Source organism: Anabrus simplex, chromosome 1, assembly GCF_040414725.1.
Source record: "Anabrus simplex isolate iqAnaSimp1 chromosome 1, ASM4041472v1, whole genome shotgun sequence".
Taxonomy (NCBI): domain Eukaryota; kingdom Metazoa; phylum Arthropoda; class Insecta; order Orthoptera; family Tettigoniidae; genus Anabrus; species Anabrus simplex.
In genome coordinates this window covers 1,076,099,243-1,076,120,908 of record NC_090265.1, presented here as the reverse complement: position 1 = coordinate 1,076,120,908, position 21,666 = coordinate 1,076,099,243, and the positions used below count along the sequence as shown (strand labels likewise).

Here is a 21,666-nt window from a genome sequence, read left to right as displayed (position 1 = left end):
AGTTTGAATATCATTTCCTTCAAAAAAGCCATCTTGCACAGCAATGCACTGGTCCCACCGTTTCTGCCACTCCTCGAATCCCGCCTGGAATTCATTTTGTGTTAGCGAGTCCGGAACCTTTTGCAATTCACACTGGATCTGGGCAGTGGTGTGGAAATGGCAGCATCTACATTTTCATCTTTGGGAAAAGGAAGAAGACAACAGGAGATCTGGATAGTAAGGCAGGTGCAGAAGCTATAATGTTGCATTTGGCAAGAATCATGAATGACTGTGCATTGTCATCCTGGAGAATCCAATTCTTTGTGTGCCTCAGATCCAGTTGCTTTTGCTAAATATTTCTCGTCAAATGCCATAGAATGTCGCAGTAAAGCTTTCTGTTGATGGTTTGGCCTTGGGTTACAAATTCACAATGAGCAATGCTACAGGTGCTAAAAGAACACAATGTTTATAATTTTCGTTGAGCTACAGCTCATTTTCGCAGTCTTCGATAATGGATATGATGGGACTCTTCCATTGCAACGACTGCCACTTTGCCTCAAAGTCATACCCTTAGACCCCAGACTCATCATCAGTGATAATTCTGAATGTAAAGGATGACTATCATTAATAATCTCCCGACAATCCTTGTGTACAAGTTCCGGAATTTGTTCCATGTTTCTTGGTGGGGGGCTGATGCTTATGGAAGGCTTTCAGATCGCTCGTAGTCTCCAAGGGACATTCTTCTACCTGTGAAACATCTATGTCACTCAAAATATTGTCCGTGATTAATTACCTCTTTGCCGCATGCTTGCCAAAACATGTTCAATGTCTCTGTGGCCAATTTGCCCATTTTGAACACAAAATTTCACATTGGCTCATTGTTCCACCTTTTTATCTATGATGATGGCCTAATTGCAGACTACCACACACACATTTTCACAAAAATAACACTATAAAAACTCCCTTTTAACACAGCGATGCCGCTTGGCACACTGTCTTATCAAGGTTCAAGGTCACTACGGTTTGTGCATTTTATGTTTCAATTTGACATTTTGAGTGCTGCAGATTGGTGGAGAAGATGCGTATTAATGATTGGCTAATCGCAGATAGCCATTCGTGTGTGCAGAGGTCTTCCTCTACCCAGTGTTGTCTGGCTATACTAAAATGTTAGGGAGAAAAACAAGCATTTATGACTTCAGAAACTATGAAAATGCAAACATTTGATACTTTTTCAATATTTTATTCTTTGAAAATTTTAAAATGGAAGCTAAGCATTTCAGTGTCAACTTAGTTTAAATGCTGTAAAAGTATGGCTATTAGGCAATACCATATGGCTGATAAGAGGGAAATGGGGAAAATGTTAAAAAGCAATTATCAATGGGAAATGGTAAATAAAAATTTAAACAGGCTATGGGATGGGTTTAAAGTCATTGTTGAGGAGTGTGAAAACAGGTATGTAGCTTTAAAAGTGGTAAGGAGTAGTAAGGACCTATAATATTATAACAGGGAAATAAAGAGATACAGAAAGAAGCAGATTAGAAAGAAATTGAGTTAGAAATTGTTGTGGGAGTGAGGAGAAATTGAAGGAGCGCAGTAGGACATTGATTTCAGCGAGAAAATCAGCTAAGGATAACGTGATGGCAAACATAATAGGCAGCCATATGAATTAGGGAGCAATGGAAGAACATGTATAGCTACTTTAAGGTAGAAACAGGTTCCAGGAAGGACATTCCAGGGATCATAAATGAAAAAGGGGAGTGTATATGCGAGGACTTAAGGCACAAGTTTTCAGTCAGCAATATATAAAGGTACTCGGATATAAAGATAATGTCCGGGCAGAGGAGACTATTATAGGTCTTTTCTGCTCTGATGGCGGGCAGCCTGCATGCTGTCAGGGGAAGTGGGGTGGGGGTCAGTATGTCATTGCCCAATCAGACAAAAGGTCACCTAGCGGTGGCACTGAGAACTACTCAGTCGCCCGGGGAGTTTGCCACGCTCACTTCGCTCTATGAACTGCTGTGTTGCCGAGTAGTCTTACAGTGTGCGTATGGGTATTACGAAGAGCTTGTTTGATGAGTTTGTTTTAGGATTATTCTTGTTCTATGAGTAATTCTTGCCGCATTCTTACTGCATTCTTCAATTAGCGTGTTTGTGGCATGTGATGTGACGTTAATTTGTTTGTTATATTGTTACTATTTGCGTTGCTCTATGTTGTTATTGTTTTTGTTGTATGTAATAACTGCACTATATATCTTACAATGGCAAAGAGGAAGGAGATCAGGAGCCAGGGTAGAAAAATGATCAGCAATGTTCATGAATATTTTCAAAAGGAAGCAGAAAATAATGTCCCTTTAGTGAGTGTGTATAAAGTGCAGCAGAGAGTGTCAGAAGCTTGTCTAGTTAGTACGCAAACCGTTAAGCGTATAGTAAAGGAAGGTAAAGACAGTACCCAGTCATCTGGTTCCATCTCATTTCAATCACTGCACAAACGAATCAAAAGGAACTGTATAACAAAGGCAATCCACGGATTCCATAAAGATGTAATAAGAACTCTCTTCAATTATTACATAAAGAGTTTATACCCGACACTGAACAAATTACGTAGTGATTTAGAAAGAGAGATAAAATTTAGATGGGGAGTTATTTCATTGTGGAGGATACTGAAGTCTATGGGGTTCAAGTATTTAAAAAAAAGCGATGACCGTAGAAAATTGTTAATGGAGAGAGCAGATATAGTAACAGCCAGAGTAACGTATTTAAGAAAAATGCATCTTCTGAGGAATAAGGAACCTTCGCCCCATATGTTTTATTTAGATGAAATTTACATTCATCAGAATTACGCTCCATTGAAAATCTAGCAAGATAATGAGGGTACAGGAGGTTTAAATGTTCCTGCGGGGAAAGGTGTACGAATTATTGTGTGTCGCGTAGGTTCCAGTCACATTGGTTTTCAGGCCAAAGGTGAAATCGACCAGTGATGACTACCACACTGATATGAACACTATGGTTTTTAAAGAGTGGTTTTTGAAGTTTTTAGATGCTCTTGACGAAAGGAACATCGAAGACGCAATAATTGTAATGGTACAGCTAGAACGAATCCCTACAACGAACACACGAAAAGCTGATATATCATGGTTATCTGCTAGGAATTTTCCTCACGACAGCAATCACAGCAGAGTTGAACTGTTGTCTGTTGTGAAACTAGTCAGTCAAAGGCAAAAATGTACGAAATTGATACAGTTGCTGACAGAAGAGGCCATACCATTGTTCGCCTGCCACCCTATCGCTGTCAGTATAACCCCATAGAGCTGACTTTGGGAAATGTTAAAACTGCTGTAAGAAAAAGGAACAAAACGTTCAAACTAGCTGATGTCCAATCTTTAATGGAAGAGCAGCTGGATAAAGTAACCGAACAGGAGTGGAAGGCTTGTGTGTCACATGCTGAAAAATGTCAAGAGGACGATTACAAAAGGAACGTGGTATTGGACACAGTCATGGATGATATCATCATAAATCTGCGAGACGACAGCCACAGTGAGGAGTCGAGTGACTAGGATATTGCCGGTGATAGCTCTGGTGATAATGACGAGTGTTGGAGTGCTGTAACATGGATACTTCAGCTGGAATAAGGTAAAGTAAAAAAGTAAGAAAATGTGTTGTGTAACTGTGTACTTTTGTACGAATTGTTGTTTGGTCTGTTGTCAATGCACTTGTTATATGCATTATTAATTAACTCGTACTATACTACATCGGTTGTAGTAGTGGCCTCTGTCTCTTTCCCTTAACAGCCTCTCGCGCCGTACTGGATTGGTCGGCCCCCTTGCTCCCCGCTTCCCCTGACAGCATGTAGGCTGACCGCCATCAAGCAGAAAAGACCTATAATACTGGAAAAATACTGAAATTTACCTATGATGATAATAAAGACATTTATAAAAATATACAAAATTTGGAAGCTAGAAAGGCAGCTGGGCTTGATAAGATTACTTGATTACTGTTTGCATGAAGGAGTGATACAAAATGAATGGAGAGTTACAATAGTAGTCCCACTGAACAAGGAAAAGTGTGACAAACATAAAGCAGATAGTTATAGGTCAGTCATCTTGACATGTGTTGTTTGTAAGCTCTGGGAGAGCATTCTTTCTGATTATATTAGACATTTTTGAAAAATTGCTAACTGGTGTGATAGAAGCCAGTTCGTGTTTAGGAAAGGTTATTCCAGTGAAGCTCAACTTGTAGGATTCCAGCCAGATATAGCAGCTATTTTAGATTCAGACAGTCAAATGGACTGTATCGCTATTGACCTATCCAAGGCTTTTGATAGGGTTGTATATGGGAAATTACTGATGAAAATGAGGACTATTAGACTAAACAAAAGAGTGAATGAAAGGACGGCTATATTTCTAGACAATAGAACTCAGAGAATTAGAGTAGGTGAAGCGTTATATGATCCTGTAATCATTAAGAGGGGAGTTCTTCTGGGCAGTGTTATTGGACCTTAACGTTTTCTTACATATGTGATATGAGTAAAGAACTGGAATCAGAGATCAAGATTTTTGCAGATGATGTTCTACTGTATAGAGTAATAGATAAGTTACAAGATTGTGAACAACTACAAAAAGACCTCAACAATGTAGTGAGATGGACAGCAAGCAATGGTACAATGATAAACGGAGTTAAAAGTCAGGTTGTGTGTTCACTCATGGGAAAAGTCCTCTCATTTTTTTTTTCTATTGGCTTTACGTTGCACCGACACAGATATGTCTTATGGCGACGATAGGACTGGGAAGGAAGCCTTAATTAATTGCCTGGTGTGAAAATGGGAAACCACGAAAACCATCTTCAGGGCTGCTGACAGTGGGATTCGAACCTACTATCTCCCAAATACTGGATACTGGCCGCACTTAAGCGACTGCAGCTATCGAGCTCGGTGTCTCAGTTTTAATTTCTACGTTGGTGGGGATGAAAGTTCCTTATGGTGATCACTGTAAGTATCTAGGTCTTAAAATAGGAATGATCGTAACTGGGGTAACGGGATTGTAAATAAAGGGTACATATCTCTGTACATGGTTGTAAGGGTATTTAGGGGTTGTAGTAAGGATGCAAAGGAGAGGTCATATAAGTCTGGTAAAACCCCAACTAGATGGGACCCTCAACAGGATTTTTTTTTTTTTTTTTTATTAGCGTTACAAAAAAGGTTGCAAAGTTTGGGCTTGGGAGAAAGGAGATGAGCTGCTCATCTGAGTGGTATGTTCCAAGCTGACAGTGGAGAGATGGTGTGGAATGACATCAGTAGACAAATAAGTTTGAGTGGTGTTTTTAAAAGTAGGAAAGATGGAAAGATTCAGTATGAAGATAAAGTTTGAATTCAAGAGTACAAATTGGGACATATATCTGTTTTTAGGAAAAGGAGTCAGGGATTGTAATATTTTACCAAGGGAGGTGTTCAGTAAATTTACAAATTCTTTGTGCAATTGAGAAAAGCCTAGGTGAACAACAGATAGGGAATCTGCCACCTAGGAGCTGCCCTAAATGCAAATTAGTGGTGATTGATTGACACGGTCTTCTTAAATAGAGCAGAAGGACAGGCAAAATTAGTGACATTAATTATGAATAATCGGGGATCCACAGAGGCTTGTGAACCAATGACCCATAGTCTGATGGTGTGAAAGAAATGAGCCAAGAAAGGCTCGCAATTATAAAAATAGGTAATGAAATTAGGACAAGATAAAGTAGAGTTGAACTGTGTTTATTAACAGATGTCCCATGCTCATGTGTAAGAAAAGGAAAGAAGGAAATTGTATGTAGTTCATCATATGCCAGGTAAAGAGCTCAGATATTTGCAGGTCCCACAGATGATGATGATGAAAGTTTTAAACCACACCCCCTCAGCTAAGTGGTGAGAAGAATTATGTCACTGAATCAGCTTTGACCGAAGCCCTGCACTAGGGTAGGTTTACCGCTGCTGTAAGAAAATGAATTGGGATGTTAAAGCCATTAGTCCACTCCTACAATGGAATGCTACAACATTTAAATGTTTCTCTTTTCCAGGTCTTTAAGTGTTTGATCATAGGCCATGTGTATTGTGTCCATGTTGTGTTTCTTCAGTGTAATGTGTTTCTTTGTGGACATCGTATATGCCAGTGGTTGTATGTTCAGACCTATCCAAGTTGCTGCGGACGCATCTGTAATATAAATTCAGTGTCATTTTAAAATTCTCATTTGTAAGTACATGAACCTTGCATTTCTGTCCATGTAGTTCATGATAGAATAGAGTTAAGGGCCATGTCCGATGGTCCACTTCCTGGAATGAGCTAGCCATGAGAGTTCAGGAGAGGCTGTAGGGTGCATTACCTACGTGTTAATAGAAGGAATGATCTTCATTGAGGTAATCAAATTAACACGGTTGTTAAGAAAGGTTACAGATCTCTTCACATGGTTATGAGGTTATTTAGGGCTTGTGAGGATATTCAGCAGAGGGCATATGAGTCTCTGGTAAGACCCCATTAGAGTATGGTTCCAGTGTAGGGGGCACACACCAAGACTACTTGATACAAGAACTGGAAAAAGGTCCAAAGGAAAGCAGCACAATTTGTTCTGGGTGATTTGCAAAAAAGGAGTAGTGTTACAAAAATGTTGCAAACTTTGGGCTGGGAAAACTTGTGTGTAAGGAGACTAGATGATAGACTAAGTGCTACGTTCTGAGCTGTCAGTGGAGAGATGACATGGAATGACATTAGTAGACGATTAAGCTTCAGCGGAGCTTTTAAAAATTAGGAAAGATATGCAGGTAAAGTTGGAATTCATGATGACAAATTGGAACAAGTGATTCATATATTGGATGAGCAGTAAGGGATTGGAATAATTTATCAAGGGAAATGTTTGATAACTTTCCAAGTTCTTTGAAAACTAAGAAAAGTCTAGGTAAACAATTGATAGGGAATATGCCACCTGGGTGACAGCCCTAAGTGCAGATCATTGAGGACTGATAAAGTGAGAACCATGTAGTTTGTTGCAACTTTTCTTCCTTTTTGATTGAGTTTGCTACTACCACATTTATTTGAACATGTCTATGGGAAAATCTGAAGTATTGGCAGTTTATTCCAGAGCTGAGGAATATACGAGCTGAATCAGCTGCCCCTACCAATATTGTTTTATGCAAACTGCAATATATATATCCTGTAAACATCTTCTGGTATGCACAGGAAACGTAAAACGGATATCTTTCTTTTTACAGCATACACAAAAATAGGATGTTGTTATGCCATGTATGTATGTAATGTATGTTTGATTACCCCTTAGTCCTTTTATGCAACGATATTATTAAATAATAGAAACCACTAGTGTGCTCTCTAAGTGATATGATATGAAAATGAAATGTCTGTGAAACCTGAAGTGGATATCGAGACCATGTTAAAATTGTCATGAACTGTGATCTACCCACATTACCATGGTGCAGTATAAAGTAGATGGTAAGAACAAGCGAAGCGCTACAGTGCACCAGTCTAAGATGTGATAGGCTCAAGTCCAGGGCAGGGATACTCTTTAATTTTTTATTTACCCAGTTTTTACCATCCTCTTTTATGCACATTTGCAGTGAATGTAAGTGTACATGACCCTAAGATATGTCATCAAGGTCAGACGAAAACTGGATAAGTAGTGAGGGGGAACCAAACTGGACTAACAGTGGATAGTTGCATTAGCAAGCTCAAAGTGATGACCTGCTAGGTTTCATGCACATCTGGGCACATCACAGAATGGATATTCTAGTGTGCTGTAGCATAGCTGGTGTTGTTGTTGATCTGCAGGTTTTGTGATAATTTGGCAAAGGCACTTGGGATTTTCTGACTCCTGGGTGTAAACTGTTTGTTTCAAATGCCCTCACAGGAAGAAATGCATGATCGTCATCATCATCATAAACCACCACCTGATGTCGAGGTGTGGTGTACAAACCCCCTCCATCTTGCCCTGTCCTTGTACCACTCTTCTTCCACTAACATGTCCCAATCATGCCATCTCAGCAGTACATCCTTCTTCACTAAATTAATCAACTTTCTTCTCTGTCTTCCCACGGCTTGACTTCTTTCCACCTGTCTTTCAAATTCGTGCCTTACAGTGTGTTTGCTGGCATCCTCTTTATGTGGCCAGACCACTTCAGTCTTGATTCCTGGATCCAGCTGAGTAGAGAATCTCCAATTCCCACTTCTAATATTTCCTGATTTTGTCCTTTCTGGTTTTCTGTACCATAGGAAGAAGTCTAAAGTGTTAAATTAGGTAACCTGACGGGCCAAGACCCATTATCCTGGATGTCTCATTCAGATGGTTACGGACAGCTAACGTCCAATGTGGTGGAGCTCCATCCTGTTTAAGTCACATTGTTAAACATTCTCCAAGTAGTACATCCTCTAGAAGTGGGAGTTCATGGCGTAGAAAATGCAGGTAACGTATGCCTGTTAAATAGCCATCAAAGAAATATTATCCAATAAGGTCATCACCCAAGATTCCACAATACTTTCACTCCCCTTTACACTTGATTGTCTGTCACACCCAATGGGAATTGTCAGCACTTGAATGGTTGACAGTATTATTATTGTGGAACTGAGATTCGTCCAAGAACAGGATTTTCGACAGGAATGCTGCATCATTTTTCCAGATTTCCTAACAGCCATTGACAGAACTCCATTCGAGCTTTGAAATTCCACGTGTTGAACTCCTGGTTTAGCTGTAGATGATGGGGGTGAAATTTATGCACAAGCTGTGCTTGTAGTATGGAAGCTTGACTACTCTTCACCTGTTCTGCAATTCCTCGTATACTTTTTTGCTTTATTGCAAGCTATGTCCAGAATAGCTTCCTTATTCTCACTAGACATTATGGTCTTCTCTCAGACAGGTGGTATCATTTGAAGTACCCCTGTTGTTCATACACATCTTTCAACACTGTGGAAAGTCTTTGCAGTCAGATACCTTTGCTGATATGGATGTAGTGCCTGCAATAAATTCTCTGTTGCTTCTCTTGTCAACATATGTCTGTGGAATACATAGCAAACAACTGAAGCTACTTCATTCCGATTGTATTGCAGTGTGTGCAGTGCAAAAAACAATAATAGGAGCGTTTTACTGCTGCTTACATGTGGCATACAATGGCCGGGTATAACCATTGTAGCTTTATATCGATGTAAACCTTTTTATATAATGTAGGAATCGAACTATCAGTGCTGTGTTCCATTAGTTGGTTGGCTACCATTTGACCACATGCGCTATACCACAGCTGTGGGTGAGACTTGTATTAAGAATGGTAGATTACCTCTGGTTCACTGTTTCATACGCTGTCCATGTCACTGTATCGTAGTTTTAAGCAGCAATTTTATGTTTTGGTATACCTGGTGGTCACCTGCCACATCTTAGCATAATTACATGGTAGACTGACATACAGTAAATGATTGGAAGGATCTCATATTTTTCAAATGGTCTATAGTCACATAGCTGGAATTATAACAGTATTCAAAATAATTTGTAGGATGTTCTTTCAGTGCATTAGTTCCATATGGGATGTTAGCAGAAAAATAAATTTCGATCTCATGGCGATCTCGCACGTATCTTAGGCTGTAAAACAGTATATTGGTTGGGGCAGCTGATTCACCTGGTATAGAAGAATGCTTAAATTATTTTTTTAAATAAATTATGTGTATTATTGTGCAAATTAACTGGAACACAGTCACGTGTGAAAAGCACTGCAGACACTCGGACGTGCACAAGAAACACAAGGAGTTAAACAGGCAAGAGGAAATGAAACAGAAACGATTCATTCGAGAACATCCAAGACTGACTAGGAGAAATTTATTGTCGATGCAACAGCCTTTTTTCCAGACGATTATATTCCTTGAAAAGTTGTATTGTTCACAGTTTCGAGAATGGATGGAAAAATATTTAACAGTAATTATTAATATGTATAATATAATTTGCAGTGAAATGTCAGTATAATGTAATAATTGCATGCAGCTTGGTTTGGCATGCATAATCTCGACACATATTCTTATGTTGTTACAATTTACAATCTTCATCATATAGATCCATATTAATACAGTTTAAATTAAGAACTATTGTTAGGTTTCATGGTCCACCCAATCAATACACTTCACTTTACAAGTGAAAACGCATTTAATATTAAAATATATTATACATTCTTTGGTACATGTTTCGCCTAATTTAAGACTTCTTCAGCCATAGTGTCTCGTAACAGATTAAGATACATCATTGTTGCTGTCTCATAATTTTAAAAATGGATGAACTCATGTCCTTTACGAAATGTTTGGATCCATTTTTTAAATTATGAGACAGCAACAATGATGTATCTTAATCTGTTAAGAGACTCTATGGCTGAAGAAGTCTTAAATTAGACGAAACATGTACCAAAGAATATATAATATATATTAATATTGAATGTGTTTTCACTTGTAAAGTGAAGTGTATTGATTGGGTGAACCATTAAACCTAACACTAGTTCTTAACGTATTCATATATCGTAATGCCGGGCTGAGTGGCTTAGATGGTTGAGACGCTGGCCTTCTGACCCCAGCTTGGCAGGTTCGATCCTGGCTGAGTCCAGTGGTATTTGAAAGTGCTCAAATATGTCAGCCTCATGTCAGTAGATTTACTGGCACGTAAAAGAACTCCTGTGGGACTAAATTCCAGCACTTCGTCTCAGAAAACTAAAGTAGTTAGTGGGACGTAAAGCAAATAGCATTATTATTATTATTACCCTATATCATAAAGTTATTTGCTCTTGAGATTGATATTGATAGTCTCATAACATGCCTGTGTTTAGACCACCGACTCTCATGCATGATTCACAACCGAAAATGAAACGAAAAATAATTCATTTATCATAAATGTGTCCAGGGAGAGCTAATTGCTGTTTTATTGTCTCAGGGGGTGGTGATCTTCCAGAGGTGGAAACTTCAGACAAAAATATATACCTGCAATAAAACAACAATGTGAAGAGAAATTTATAAAGACTGTCTAGGACAGGAAGTTGGTAATTTTGTGCAAAGAAACCACGAATGTCATTTCATTTTGCCTACTTCCAACTGTATCGAAGTTGTAAAGCAGCTGTAGCCAGTGTCCACCACACTAAAAAATGCAGATTCTTAAACATGTTGCCAGGCTCTTGTCAGTGTTATCACAGAATAGTGTATTGAATACAGTAATAGTGTCATCATAACGTCAGATTCAGCCGCCTCAAATCAAGATCTCCTATTCAAACAACGCAGAAACTTGTTAGGTGGGATTTCAGTCCAAAAGCTGATTGGCAACAAGAGTGGACAGCGTAGCTCTGACTCAATGGCAGGCATTGTTCAATAAGAATCTTCCATCTGGCTTTGACTTGCCCCGCAAGACATGGGTAGCCCTTAACAGAGTCCGTACTAACCATGGGAGATGTGGAACAGTGATGTTCAAGTGGGGTATGAGATCTTCCCCAGCCTGTGACTGTGCTTCAGTTAAGTAGACTATCGAACATATTGTCACCGAATGCGTTGGAAGGGCATTCGTTGGATCCATCCAGGACTTTGTGGTGGCTTTTACTGAGGCCATACGATGGCTAGAGAATTTAGATCTATCTCTTTGAACCCTTTTGCTTGCATGATTGTTTTCGCTGTTATAATGTGTATATTTTGTAATTATGTATGTAATATTAATTGTGCTTATTGTTCATATATATTGTTTTGTGTATGCTACCATATGCTAATAATAGTAATAACAATAATAATAAGTGCAAGGTACACAGGCTAACTTTGGAAGATGCAATCCATGAACAATGTTGGGCCCTTAAATAGGATTTAATTGCCAGATACAGTAGGTCACTTTTGTCAACAGATGTATATCATTGCCTGAGAAAGCATTTTAAAACATGAGATAATGCAAGTTCAAGTACCCGTCGCCATAAGACCTATCTGTGTCGGTGCGACGTAAAGCAAGTAGCAAAAAAAAAAGAGTTCAGGTACCTTTCTTTCTTGCAACAAAAGCCTGATTTAAAAAAGCAAGCAATCTTGTTTCCTACCCTTGTGTTAACACAGGAGGGGTATTGGTTACCATTAGCTTCATACAATGGTGATTACCTAGAGCAGCAGTTTCCAGCCTTTTTTTTTTTAAACTTGTGTACCGCCTGGAAACCATTTTGCATAAATTGTAACCTATATTAGCTAAATGTGCTTTTCTGGCTGGTTACCTTGGTAATGAGTAGACCGTACAGCCAGCGTCTCAACACTGAGTGTCGGGCAGCGGTAAGTAAACACATTCTCCTAAGGTGATCAATGGCTTTGGGTGGATGAATTTCCTTGGGTGGGCAATGATCCCTCAGTGTAGAAAACAACACTGGAACCTATCGAGTAGCATGTGATCCCAGGTTAGGGGAGATCTGGAAGGCATCTGTACTCCATGTTAAGAGCGATCTAATCACCTGCTGGCAGTCAAACCCTTGTAGGGTGATTAAAGCAGAAAACTACTAAGATATTAAGTTGCGAAAGCATTTAAATTTTGATGCAGGTGCTCTTGTAAGTGAATGGATGCTAATGGATTTGGAAGAACACTTGCATGGATGCGAACTGGAATTAGTTTGTGATGTAAAGTAAACTATCCTACTGTTAAGCAGCTTTGTCACTTTTACGTAGTATCAGATATGTGTTATGAGGAATTTTGGGCTATGGACAAAACTCCTAAAAGGATGAATACATTGATGAGAACTGATGCACTCCCACTAGTAAATAGAACACCTCAGATCTGTGGTGGCAAGGATCACCTTATGCACATCAAACACATCAGAAGGGATTTCTAGAACTATACATCTCCAATATCGGCAGCGTTGTGAGCAAAAATATAAAAAGAGCGATACCATCTCTATACAGGCCAGGCAGGCACTATTCATTATCTCAGCATTGATTGGGGTTGAGTGGTTTGATCGTTAAGTGTTGCCAGGGGCAGTACAAAATAAAAGGAGACAAACAATAAGAAAAGGTTGGTGACAAAAGACCCATGAATAAAAACCAAAGAAATGATTTGTGAGTAAAATGTACTATAAGAATTTTCTTTTATTCTCCTAAGCAATTGCCAATTTTTTATTTTTTTTAAATTTTTTTTAAATTTTTTTTTATTTTATTTTTTTTAATTTTTTCTGAATTATGGATATAGGGGATTAAGCTGATGTTGCTCAAGCTATGCATGATGGGTGGCAGATAAGAAAGGGAAAAAATTATTATTGAATTATTGAAGGAATAATTTCTGGTGAGGTCTGAGTTAAATGCAGTGATGACCTCTTTCCTACTGTAATACTTCTGAATTACTTAAGTCTTTTGTGTATACTGCTTTGAGTTTCTTATTAAATCTTGCCAGCCATTTGCCCTGCCACTAGCTTTTCATAGGAGGATGTTGGGCATGATAGAATGTGGCTCCCAACCTCTACCATGTGTTTTCCTGTTTTGGTGTACCATTCAATTTGTGTTTCTGTATATGTCTTGTCATTTTAATATGCATGTTCTTGATTACAGACAGAAAATAACACGGGGCGAAGTAGGAGGAGAAGATCTGAACCTGTCAAGTTTCAAGGAACCATCACAAGTTGCTCCTCAGAGTGGTCTCGTAAAGAAAGAGAAGCTTTACTTATTGCTCTCAAAAAGTATGGGCACTTGGATCTTGAGAATCTCTGCAAGGCAGTTCCTACTAAAACTCCTGAAAGGATCAAGCAATACATCAATACAGTGTGGAAGCATTCTCGGCTCTCTCTTATGAAGTCAGTAGAGAAGAAGCACCAGGAGAGAAAGGGGAAGAAAACTGCTCCTTCAGATAAGAGCTATTTGGCTCCTCTTGATCAGTGGTTGGAGAAAATGAAGGATGCCATGCCTTCTAACTTCAATGAAAACAGAGCGGTTTCCCTAGCTAAAGCTGTCCAGTTTATTGCCAAGTATGAGGATCAACCCGATCCATCAAAATGTGGCGGAGTGGATTTCAGGTTGGTGATCTATAAATTACACGTTATCTTTCCTTGTACAACAGTTGTGTTAGACTTTCATGGTCCATACAGATTACTTAGCAAAGTGACATTTCTGTTTTTTGTAGGTCTGTGGCTTCACATGTATTAAATTCTTTCCACTTTGATATGAATTTTAACCAACAGTAGCTCTTGTTATGACTAGAGGGGAGAAAGAAGGGAAAGGTCAGATTAGACTTGCAGACAAGCCCCTGGAAGTAGTGGAAACGTTTAAATACCTGGGGAGTGAATTAATGTAGAATGCTCGACTGGATGCTGAGATTAGTAAAAGGATTCAAGCTGGAAGTTGTTTCTATCATAGGGTAAGAAACATGTTATGGGACAAAGATGTGCCAACGGAAGCAAAGGATACTATGTACAAGATGTATTATGTACCCATAACAACTTACGGAGCAGAAACTTGGACAGTGACAAAGAAGGATGAGAGTCGAATACTGGCAGCCGAAATGAAGTTCTTGAGGAGTATGATACAGAAGAGTAGAAGAGACAAAATAAGGAATGAGAAAATCCAGGAAGAAATTGGAGTGGAAAAAATGAATGATAGAATAGATAAGATGGTTTAGGCACATAAAGCGAATGAGCGACGAAAGAATGCCAAAAAAGGTGATGGAAATGCAAATCCAAGGAAGGAGAGGCCATGGACGACCACGATTGAGATGGAAGGATACCATCCAACGCAGCATTATAGAAAGAAACCTGGACTGGGACACAGTGTTGGAAGAGGAGTGGTGGAAAGACTGAAGAAAGTGGAGAGGAACCATATTTGCCCCTACCCGGCTACAGCTGGATAAAGGGAAATGATGATGATGATGATGATGATGATGATGAGTAGCTCACACCAACTGAGTGGAGACAAGTGGGTTCAAATCCCACTATCGGCTGTCCTGAGAATGGTTTCCTGTGGTTTCCCATTTTCACTTCCAGGCAAATGATGGAACAGTTCTTATTCATAAACCACAGCCAATTTCTTTTATCTCGGCACTAAGTAGTAGACATAACAATTAGCTCGCACTTGCTTCAGAGTTCAGGGTGAAACTTGTTAATATGAGTGTAGCGGATGGAAATGACACATGTGAGTCCCTCAAACAGACTTAAAAAAATTCAGGGAAGCCTGGGCCTTACAGTAACAGGTTTCCTTTCAGCACTCTTTGCCTTTGTCACAGTGCAAATAGGAGAGTTGGTCCTTCTGTCTTGCCTCACCTCCTTACCAACACGCAAGCAGGCTACATCTGCCATGTAAGAAGCCTGTGAGATTTCTAACTCTTCCTAAAGCGATACTGCAGATCAAAAATGCATATTGTAGCATATATTATTGATGCTTATTAAATTTTATTCCTTACTGTATAGTTAGTTTTCAGAAGAAGAAGAACATTTTACGTACAGTTTTTCTGACTCTGTATTGGAGATGTGTGTCTCCTTGGCTGCATGCTTGAAATGCTTCTTTAACACACAAAAATGTAGAATTTTCTGGTAAATCATTAAGAGTTACGAAGAAAATGCATGGGAGCAATTATATATGAAAATTTAATTCTAAATCTTTTCATTTTGTAAAACTGTTCCAAGTAAACTGTCACTGTTTGAATTAAAATGCATATAACTTTTTTGTACGAAATCAAATTTAAATACACTTACTAGGTTTGCATTTTCTAATAGTTTTAATCATTTAGATACTTTTTTTAAAGGGTCCCAGACATACATTTTCCTCTGACTTCTCATTTTCTTTTGCTGCACGGCCCTGTTAAGAAACAGTATGATAGTAAGTAGCCTGTATGTTAATCGAAGGTACCTGGTATCAGCTTGTCAAATTTGAGCTTGATTAGTCAGGTTGTTTCTACGTGAAAGAAAGACAAACAGACCAATGTTCAGATATCATTGATTAGGGTAAATAAAGTAAGAAAAGAGCTTTACTTTGCATTCTTAGCACATGCACAACTAAGTAATGACTAGAATTTTTTCCCTGATGACGAACTTCCAGTTACTCTGTAAAGTAAAATCTGTGTCGTGCAACATCCCAATTGTTACTTACAAAGGAAGTATGACACCTTTCATGCCAAAACCTTTCGTGAAATTCCAGTGGCGGAAGCCATTTGCCATAAGAAATAAGAAGGCCATACCAAACTATTAGATGCCTGTTTAAACTGCAAGGCCCCGAAAACAAAAACTGGAATCCTCACTCAGTTCTATGACAGTTCACTTTCTGACAGATTTTAATTTTGTCTTCATTAAGTTATTAAGGAATTTCACATTTCCATGTCCACAACTAGGCTATCACAATACAAATATGCATCACGCTAGTCAGTTTCACACAACTATGTTCCTAATCCAGATATAGGCTACTGTATTACGCGACAAAACTTCAGTGTACCACTCAACACAAAATAAATTTCTAACTTCTGAATGGAATGCGAAACTATTAAAGGGTAGAGAAGGGTCACCTATTCAGTACCATAAGCTTGTATATTGTCTTATAAAACTGGGACTAGTTTCGACCCCATATACATTGGGTCATCTTCAGCCTACGCTACAATTGGAAGACATATGCACACATATAACCAATAATAAATTAAACACTTTGGTATGCCACAATTTACGATCTTAATTTAAAACATTGAAGAAGTCCAAACAACACATCCAAACTTGAAACTAAATAACACATCAAAACTGCTATGGTTGATGCCGAACTATGTCGTCCCTCCTACAGCAGCCAAATGTTCCTGAGTTGATCTGGGAGTTGGCATCCCTATCTGCATAGATGAGCAACTTTATTTATAATTTATGTTTGTTCAATATAATATGGGTAATGACTTTTATGTAGCTTGAAGGGGAACATTCGTAATTTGAATAGGTATTCCTTTTCATCAGATGTTGTGATCTATTGTGTAATTTGGTTTGAAATGAATGTCCCTATGTTCTTCGTAAGTTGCGTGCATTTGATACGGACACCAACACCAGAAATCTGGTTAAAAGAAGCAGAATCAGATATATTTTCTGATTACTGAAATTAGATTCAAATGACTGGGAACGTGTTGAATGTTCATTACATGTTCAGTAGGAGGTATTGCTACCCCTGGCTGCAATTACTGCCGTGAGGCTTCTGATCCATAGTCCAATATTCTTGCACCTGTGCAAATGTGCTGGTCTTCTGGCTGGTTTTCTAGAGGCTAAATTTGCCTCATGGAGCCTCCTCTTGACTGTGTTCTCACTCACAGCTGTGTCATGGACCTGCATCAGACTACTCTTAAGCATCAACTGCTGTAAGACATCGGTTCCTCGACACTTGTAGCCTCAAAAAGCGATCTTATTAGGTAGAAATGCACCTAGGACAACCTGAACCAGGCTTTCTATAGTAGATATGTATATATGTCTTAAGCAGTGGCAAAGTGGCAAAGTTAGGGCTACCGGGCAAGTTGGCCATGCGGTTAGGAGCGTACAGCTGTGAGCTCGCATACGGGAGATAGTGGGTTTGAACCTCACTGTCGGCAGCCCTGAAGATGGTTTTCTGTGGTTTCCCAGTTTCACACCAGGCAAATGCTGGGGCTGTACCTTAATTAAGGCCACAGCCGCTTCCTTCCCATTCCTTGGCCTTTCCTGTCCCATCATTGCCATAAGACCTATCTGTGTCGGTGCGACGTAAAGCAACTAGCAAAAAAAAAAGTTAGGGCTCGTGGCTTTTTCTTACATTTAACCATGTACTGTAATTACAACATAATAAAGAAATATCATTCAATTAAATAGCTAAACAAGATAATAATTTAAAAACATGTAATAAGGCAAGCTAGCAATGCGCATCAATGAAAAATATGAAGCATAATAGTTAAAGAGTAATGAATACATACTAGGCCTATAAGGGGACGTATGCATAAAGTCTAGCAAATGCTTTTGCTACCTCCTTTGTAAGCATATGCTGGAATAAGTATGAATAAAATAATCTAGCAGTTGCTTTACTTACTGCTATTTACTTGCTACCAAGCATTTGCTTAATTTTCCTGCAAATGCTGAATTCTACATGAATAAAACCTAGCATGTGCTAGTACTATGCAGCCATTTGAAGATTTATCAAGCCAATCTCAGTTAGCTTGAAGTTTGTTCTGTGACGACTTAGTGTTGCTTTCTGGTTGATTTAATGGCGCAAATTGTGAATATCCGACGCAGGAAACTGTATAATCCCGGACAGCGTAGTGATGAACGTGCATATAAACATTTGTATAGATTTAACGAAGAAAATGTTGAATTAATTTTGAGCTCTTTCTTGGGAGAAAGTGACGAGACACGTAGTGGTGCATTAACATCGAAGGAACGAATGCAGATATTTCTTCGTTTTGTTGGCGATCTGGGTTTCCAAGTTGGGATAGGAAAAGATACGGGAGTGCATCAAAGTACTGTTAGTAGAACCATTGATTTCGTCAGCGAGAAAAATTTTCAAAAAGCACATCACTGAATAAAATTTCCGTCACGTCCTCATGAAATTAATATGGCAGCAGCGCTTTAACTTTCCTTCGCTTCTATCAATGTACAAGCAACACGCAATTCAAGTGAACTTTTTACAAGTGTTGATGCTAGCTGGCCTGGTTCTGTTTACAACAGTCGCTTATGAAAGATTGCAAGACCACGCAGGAGCTGCAATACGTAAAAATTATATTGTATATACATGAAGTGGTTGAGTGTAAGAAAGGCCCAGGAGCCCTAACTTCGCCACAATAAAGACACTTTAATTAATAATAATAATGACAAAGCCTTTGATTTCACAGAGGATGGCGATTGCAAGTGTAATGGGAAGAACGTGTTGCATGCTCTATGCATGCGGCCAGATGCTAATTTAGACAATGTTACAAATGCTGGTGGAGAAGGGGAATGCAGATTGTGAGGCACTCTACCTGGAGAACTCTCTGTTCACACTCGCAATAACCAGGGGGAATGTGGAGCTCATCAAAGCACTACTGGAAACAAGAAAGGCAAACTCCAACCAACAGCTGACGCCAAAGTTGCAGTGCCGCTAGGTGTACTGATGACTCGGTCAGGCACGGACAAGCTACCGCCAAACGATGTCATGGAAATGGTTTAACATTGGAACATTGTGTCGGAAGAGGGATGGTGGAATGACAAAACAGAGTGGAGAGGAATCATATTTGCTCCTAACCGGTGTCAGCTGGAAATGGGAAAACGAGGATGATGATGATGATCGTGGTAATTTCAGCTTCCCTCAAATATTTTACACGGCATTCTTTAAAGAGCATGAATGCTTCTATGAATTATTCTAACTTCATAAATAACATAATTTATTAGTGCTAGATTAAACACAAACTCGTGTGAACAAATATAAGGACAGAGAGAGATCTTTATAAATTGAACGCTATTTAGAACCGTGATTCTGATCATTTGATGCCATTAGGAAATGTTCATTACAGTTGCCTCAGCAGCTCTGTGAGATAAAGCTACCCAGTGCAGCGCACAGGCAGAATTCTCCATACTTTTGCTATTTGCAGTCCAAGGTCATTTGCCTGTAGTTGATGCTGATTTTTTTTTTATCTATCTATGGTACACTGAATAGACTTTATCCATGAAAATCTAAAATGCATTCACTCCGAACACTGAGTTTATAGTATTACCAACACTCAGTTCTATTTTATGAAAGAGTTGTGTGAAGGGACTGAAAATTAATTTGGGTGTTGAAAAAGGATCAGCGCTCTATATTTCAAAAGAATAGGCAAACAGTGAGGTTATGTATTATGGATGCAAGAACATTGCTGAGGAAAGAAATATTTGATCATAAAAAGCCAAAGCACACAGAACAGTCGTCGACAAAGTTAACCTTGCAGAGGAGCAACATTACAACATCAAATTGGTCAACAACTCAGTAAGCAGCATACAAATACTAATTAGGTTTTTTTTTACAGCATACAGTGTAGCAAAAAATTTAATTTCATATTGATTATTATCATATGGTGGTCATAGGGCCATTATTTAATGCCTAAGCTACATGGAAGACATTCACCGAGACTCGAACGCGGAGGCAATAGGACACAGAGGCTGAGCTATGTAAGCGAGGCAAACAAAGAAGGCAGCTGGGTGCGGCCAAATAGGCAGAGAAGGAACCAAGCCAAAAGCGAGACAGAACACTTGGATTTTGTTCGGGGAAGTCCCAGTTGCCAATATAAGCTAGTGAAATCTGAGTGAAGACAGGCCTAGAATCATCTTAACCCGTTAACTGCCAACGTCTGATTGATCGGACGTTCGAGGTTCGGTCTAAAAACGCCAACGTTCAATTGATCGGACATTCTGGCAAAAAATTATTTTCCTAGTTATTTATTCATTTTAATAATGTACTGTATAATACATGTTTTGGACTATTATTAAATAAGACTATATACATCAAGTTTTAAAGTTGGTAGCTCTGATGACCTTGTAGAAGCTGATGTTTTGTTGTAGCAGTTGGCGGAAGTAAGTCTGCTGCCAGGTGCTAGCACTTCTCCTGTCTACAAAGACTGAGATAAAAAGTGAAATGAAATCAAAGAAGAAAGGAAACAAGTTATTTATAACCAGCAAGCCTTCTGTTATTCGGCAGTACAATTCTTATATGGGCGGAGTTGACTCATTATATCAAATGCCATTCTGCTGATTAGATGAGCGCTGGACACTAAAGTATTGGAAAAAATGACATTTCACATTTTTGGAAGAATGATAATCAACTTGTACATTTTGTATAAAGATAATACAGACAAACCCCTATCAAGACTTGACTTCATAATTTCATTAGTTGAGGAAATTGCTGCTGAGTGGTTTGGTGACCAAGCGGCAATTTAGCTCCCACGGGCAGGCAACGAACCCCTTACTCTTTTACCAGGAAAAAAAAAAAGAACTCAACTGTTCCATATGCAGCAAGATTAGTACTAGTCGAGGTGGTAAAAAGAAAAAGACCAAATACATTTTTAAACAGTATAAGAAGGGTGTACACCACCAAGCTCGATAACTGCAGTCACTTAAGTGCGGCCAGTATCCAGTAATCGGGAGATAGTGGGTTCGAGCCCCACTGTCGGCAGCCCTGAAGATGGTTTTCCGTGGTTTCCCATTTTCATACCAGGCAAATGCCGGGGCTGTACCTTAATTAAGGCCACGGCCGTTTCCTTCCAATTCCTAGGCCTTTCCTCTCCCATCATCGCCGTAAGACATATCTGTGTCGGTGCGACGTAAAGCAAAATAGCAAAAAAAGAAGGGTGTACACACTTTGTGTCTCCCTAAGCACATTTAAAGCACATCATAAACATGTGTAAATATTAGTAAATAGTTTCTTGTATCGTATTTTTAAGACAAAAAGTGAATTTTTGAGTGTTCAGTTTCTGTAAAATTGACATTAGTAATCATTTCTTACTTAAAACAAACCAGAAACTGCAGCCATTTGCATATAATGTAAGATTAGAAAATTTCACGTCAATGTAATAATAATAATATATTAACTACCAGGCGAGTTGGGTACGTGGCTGTGAGCTTGCATCCGGGAGATAGTGGGTTCGAATCCCACTGTCGGCAGCCCTGAAGATGGTTTCCCATTTTCACACCAGGCAAATGCTGGGGCTGTACCCTAATTAAGGCCACGGCCGCTTCCTTCCAACTCCTAGGCCTTTCCTGTCCCATCATCGCCATAAGACCTATCT

At 39.0% G+C, this 21,666-nt stretch overlaps 1 protein-coding gene across 2 annotated transcripts in view; it reads left to right on the top strand.

Moving 5' to 3' along the window:
- The window catches only part of LOC136858005 (uncharacterized), a 40,208-nt gene that overhangs the window by 4,729 nt on the left and 13,813 nt on the right, over nucleotides 1–21,666 (top strand). For both annotated transcript variants that reach the window (XR_011017589.1, XM_068225402.1), the window contains exon 4: nucleotides 13,518–13,978. Coding sequence is in view for 1 of the 2 variants with exons in the window: in XM_068225402.1 (XP_068081503.1) it covers nucleotides 13,518–13,978 (461 nt within the window). In the remaining variant the exon portion in view is untranslated. The remainder of the gene's footprint in view (nucleotides 1–13,517; nucleotides 13,979–21,666) is intronic.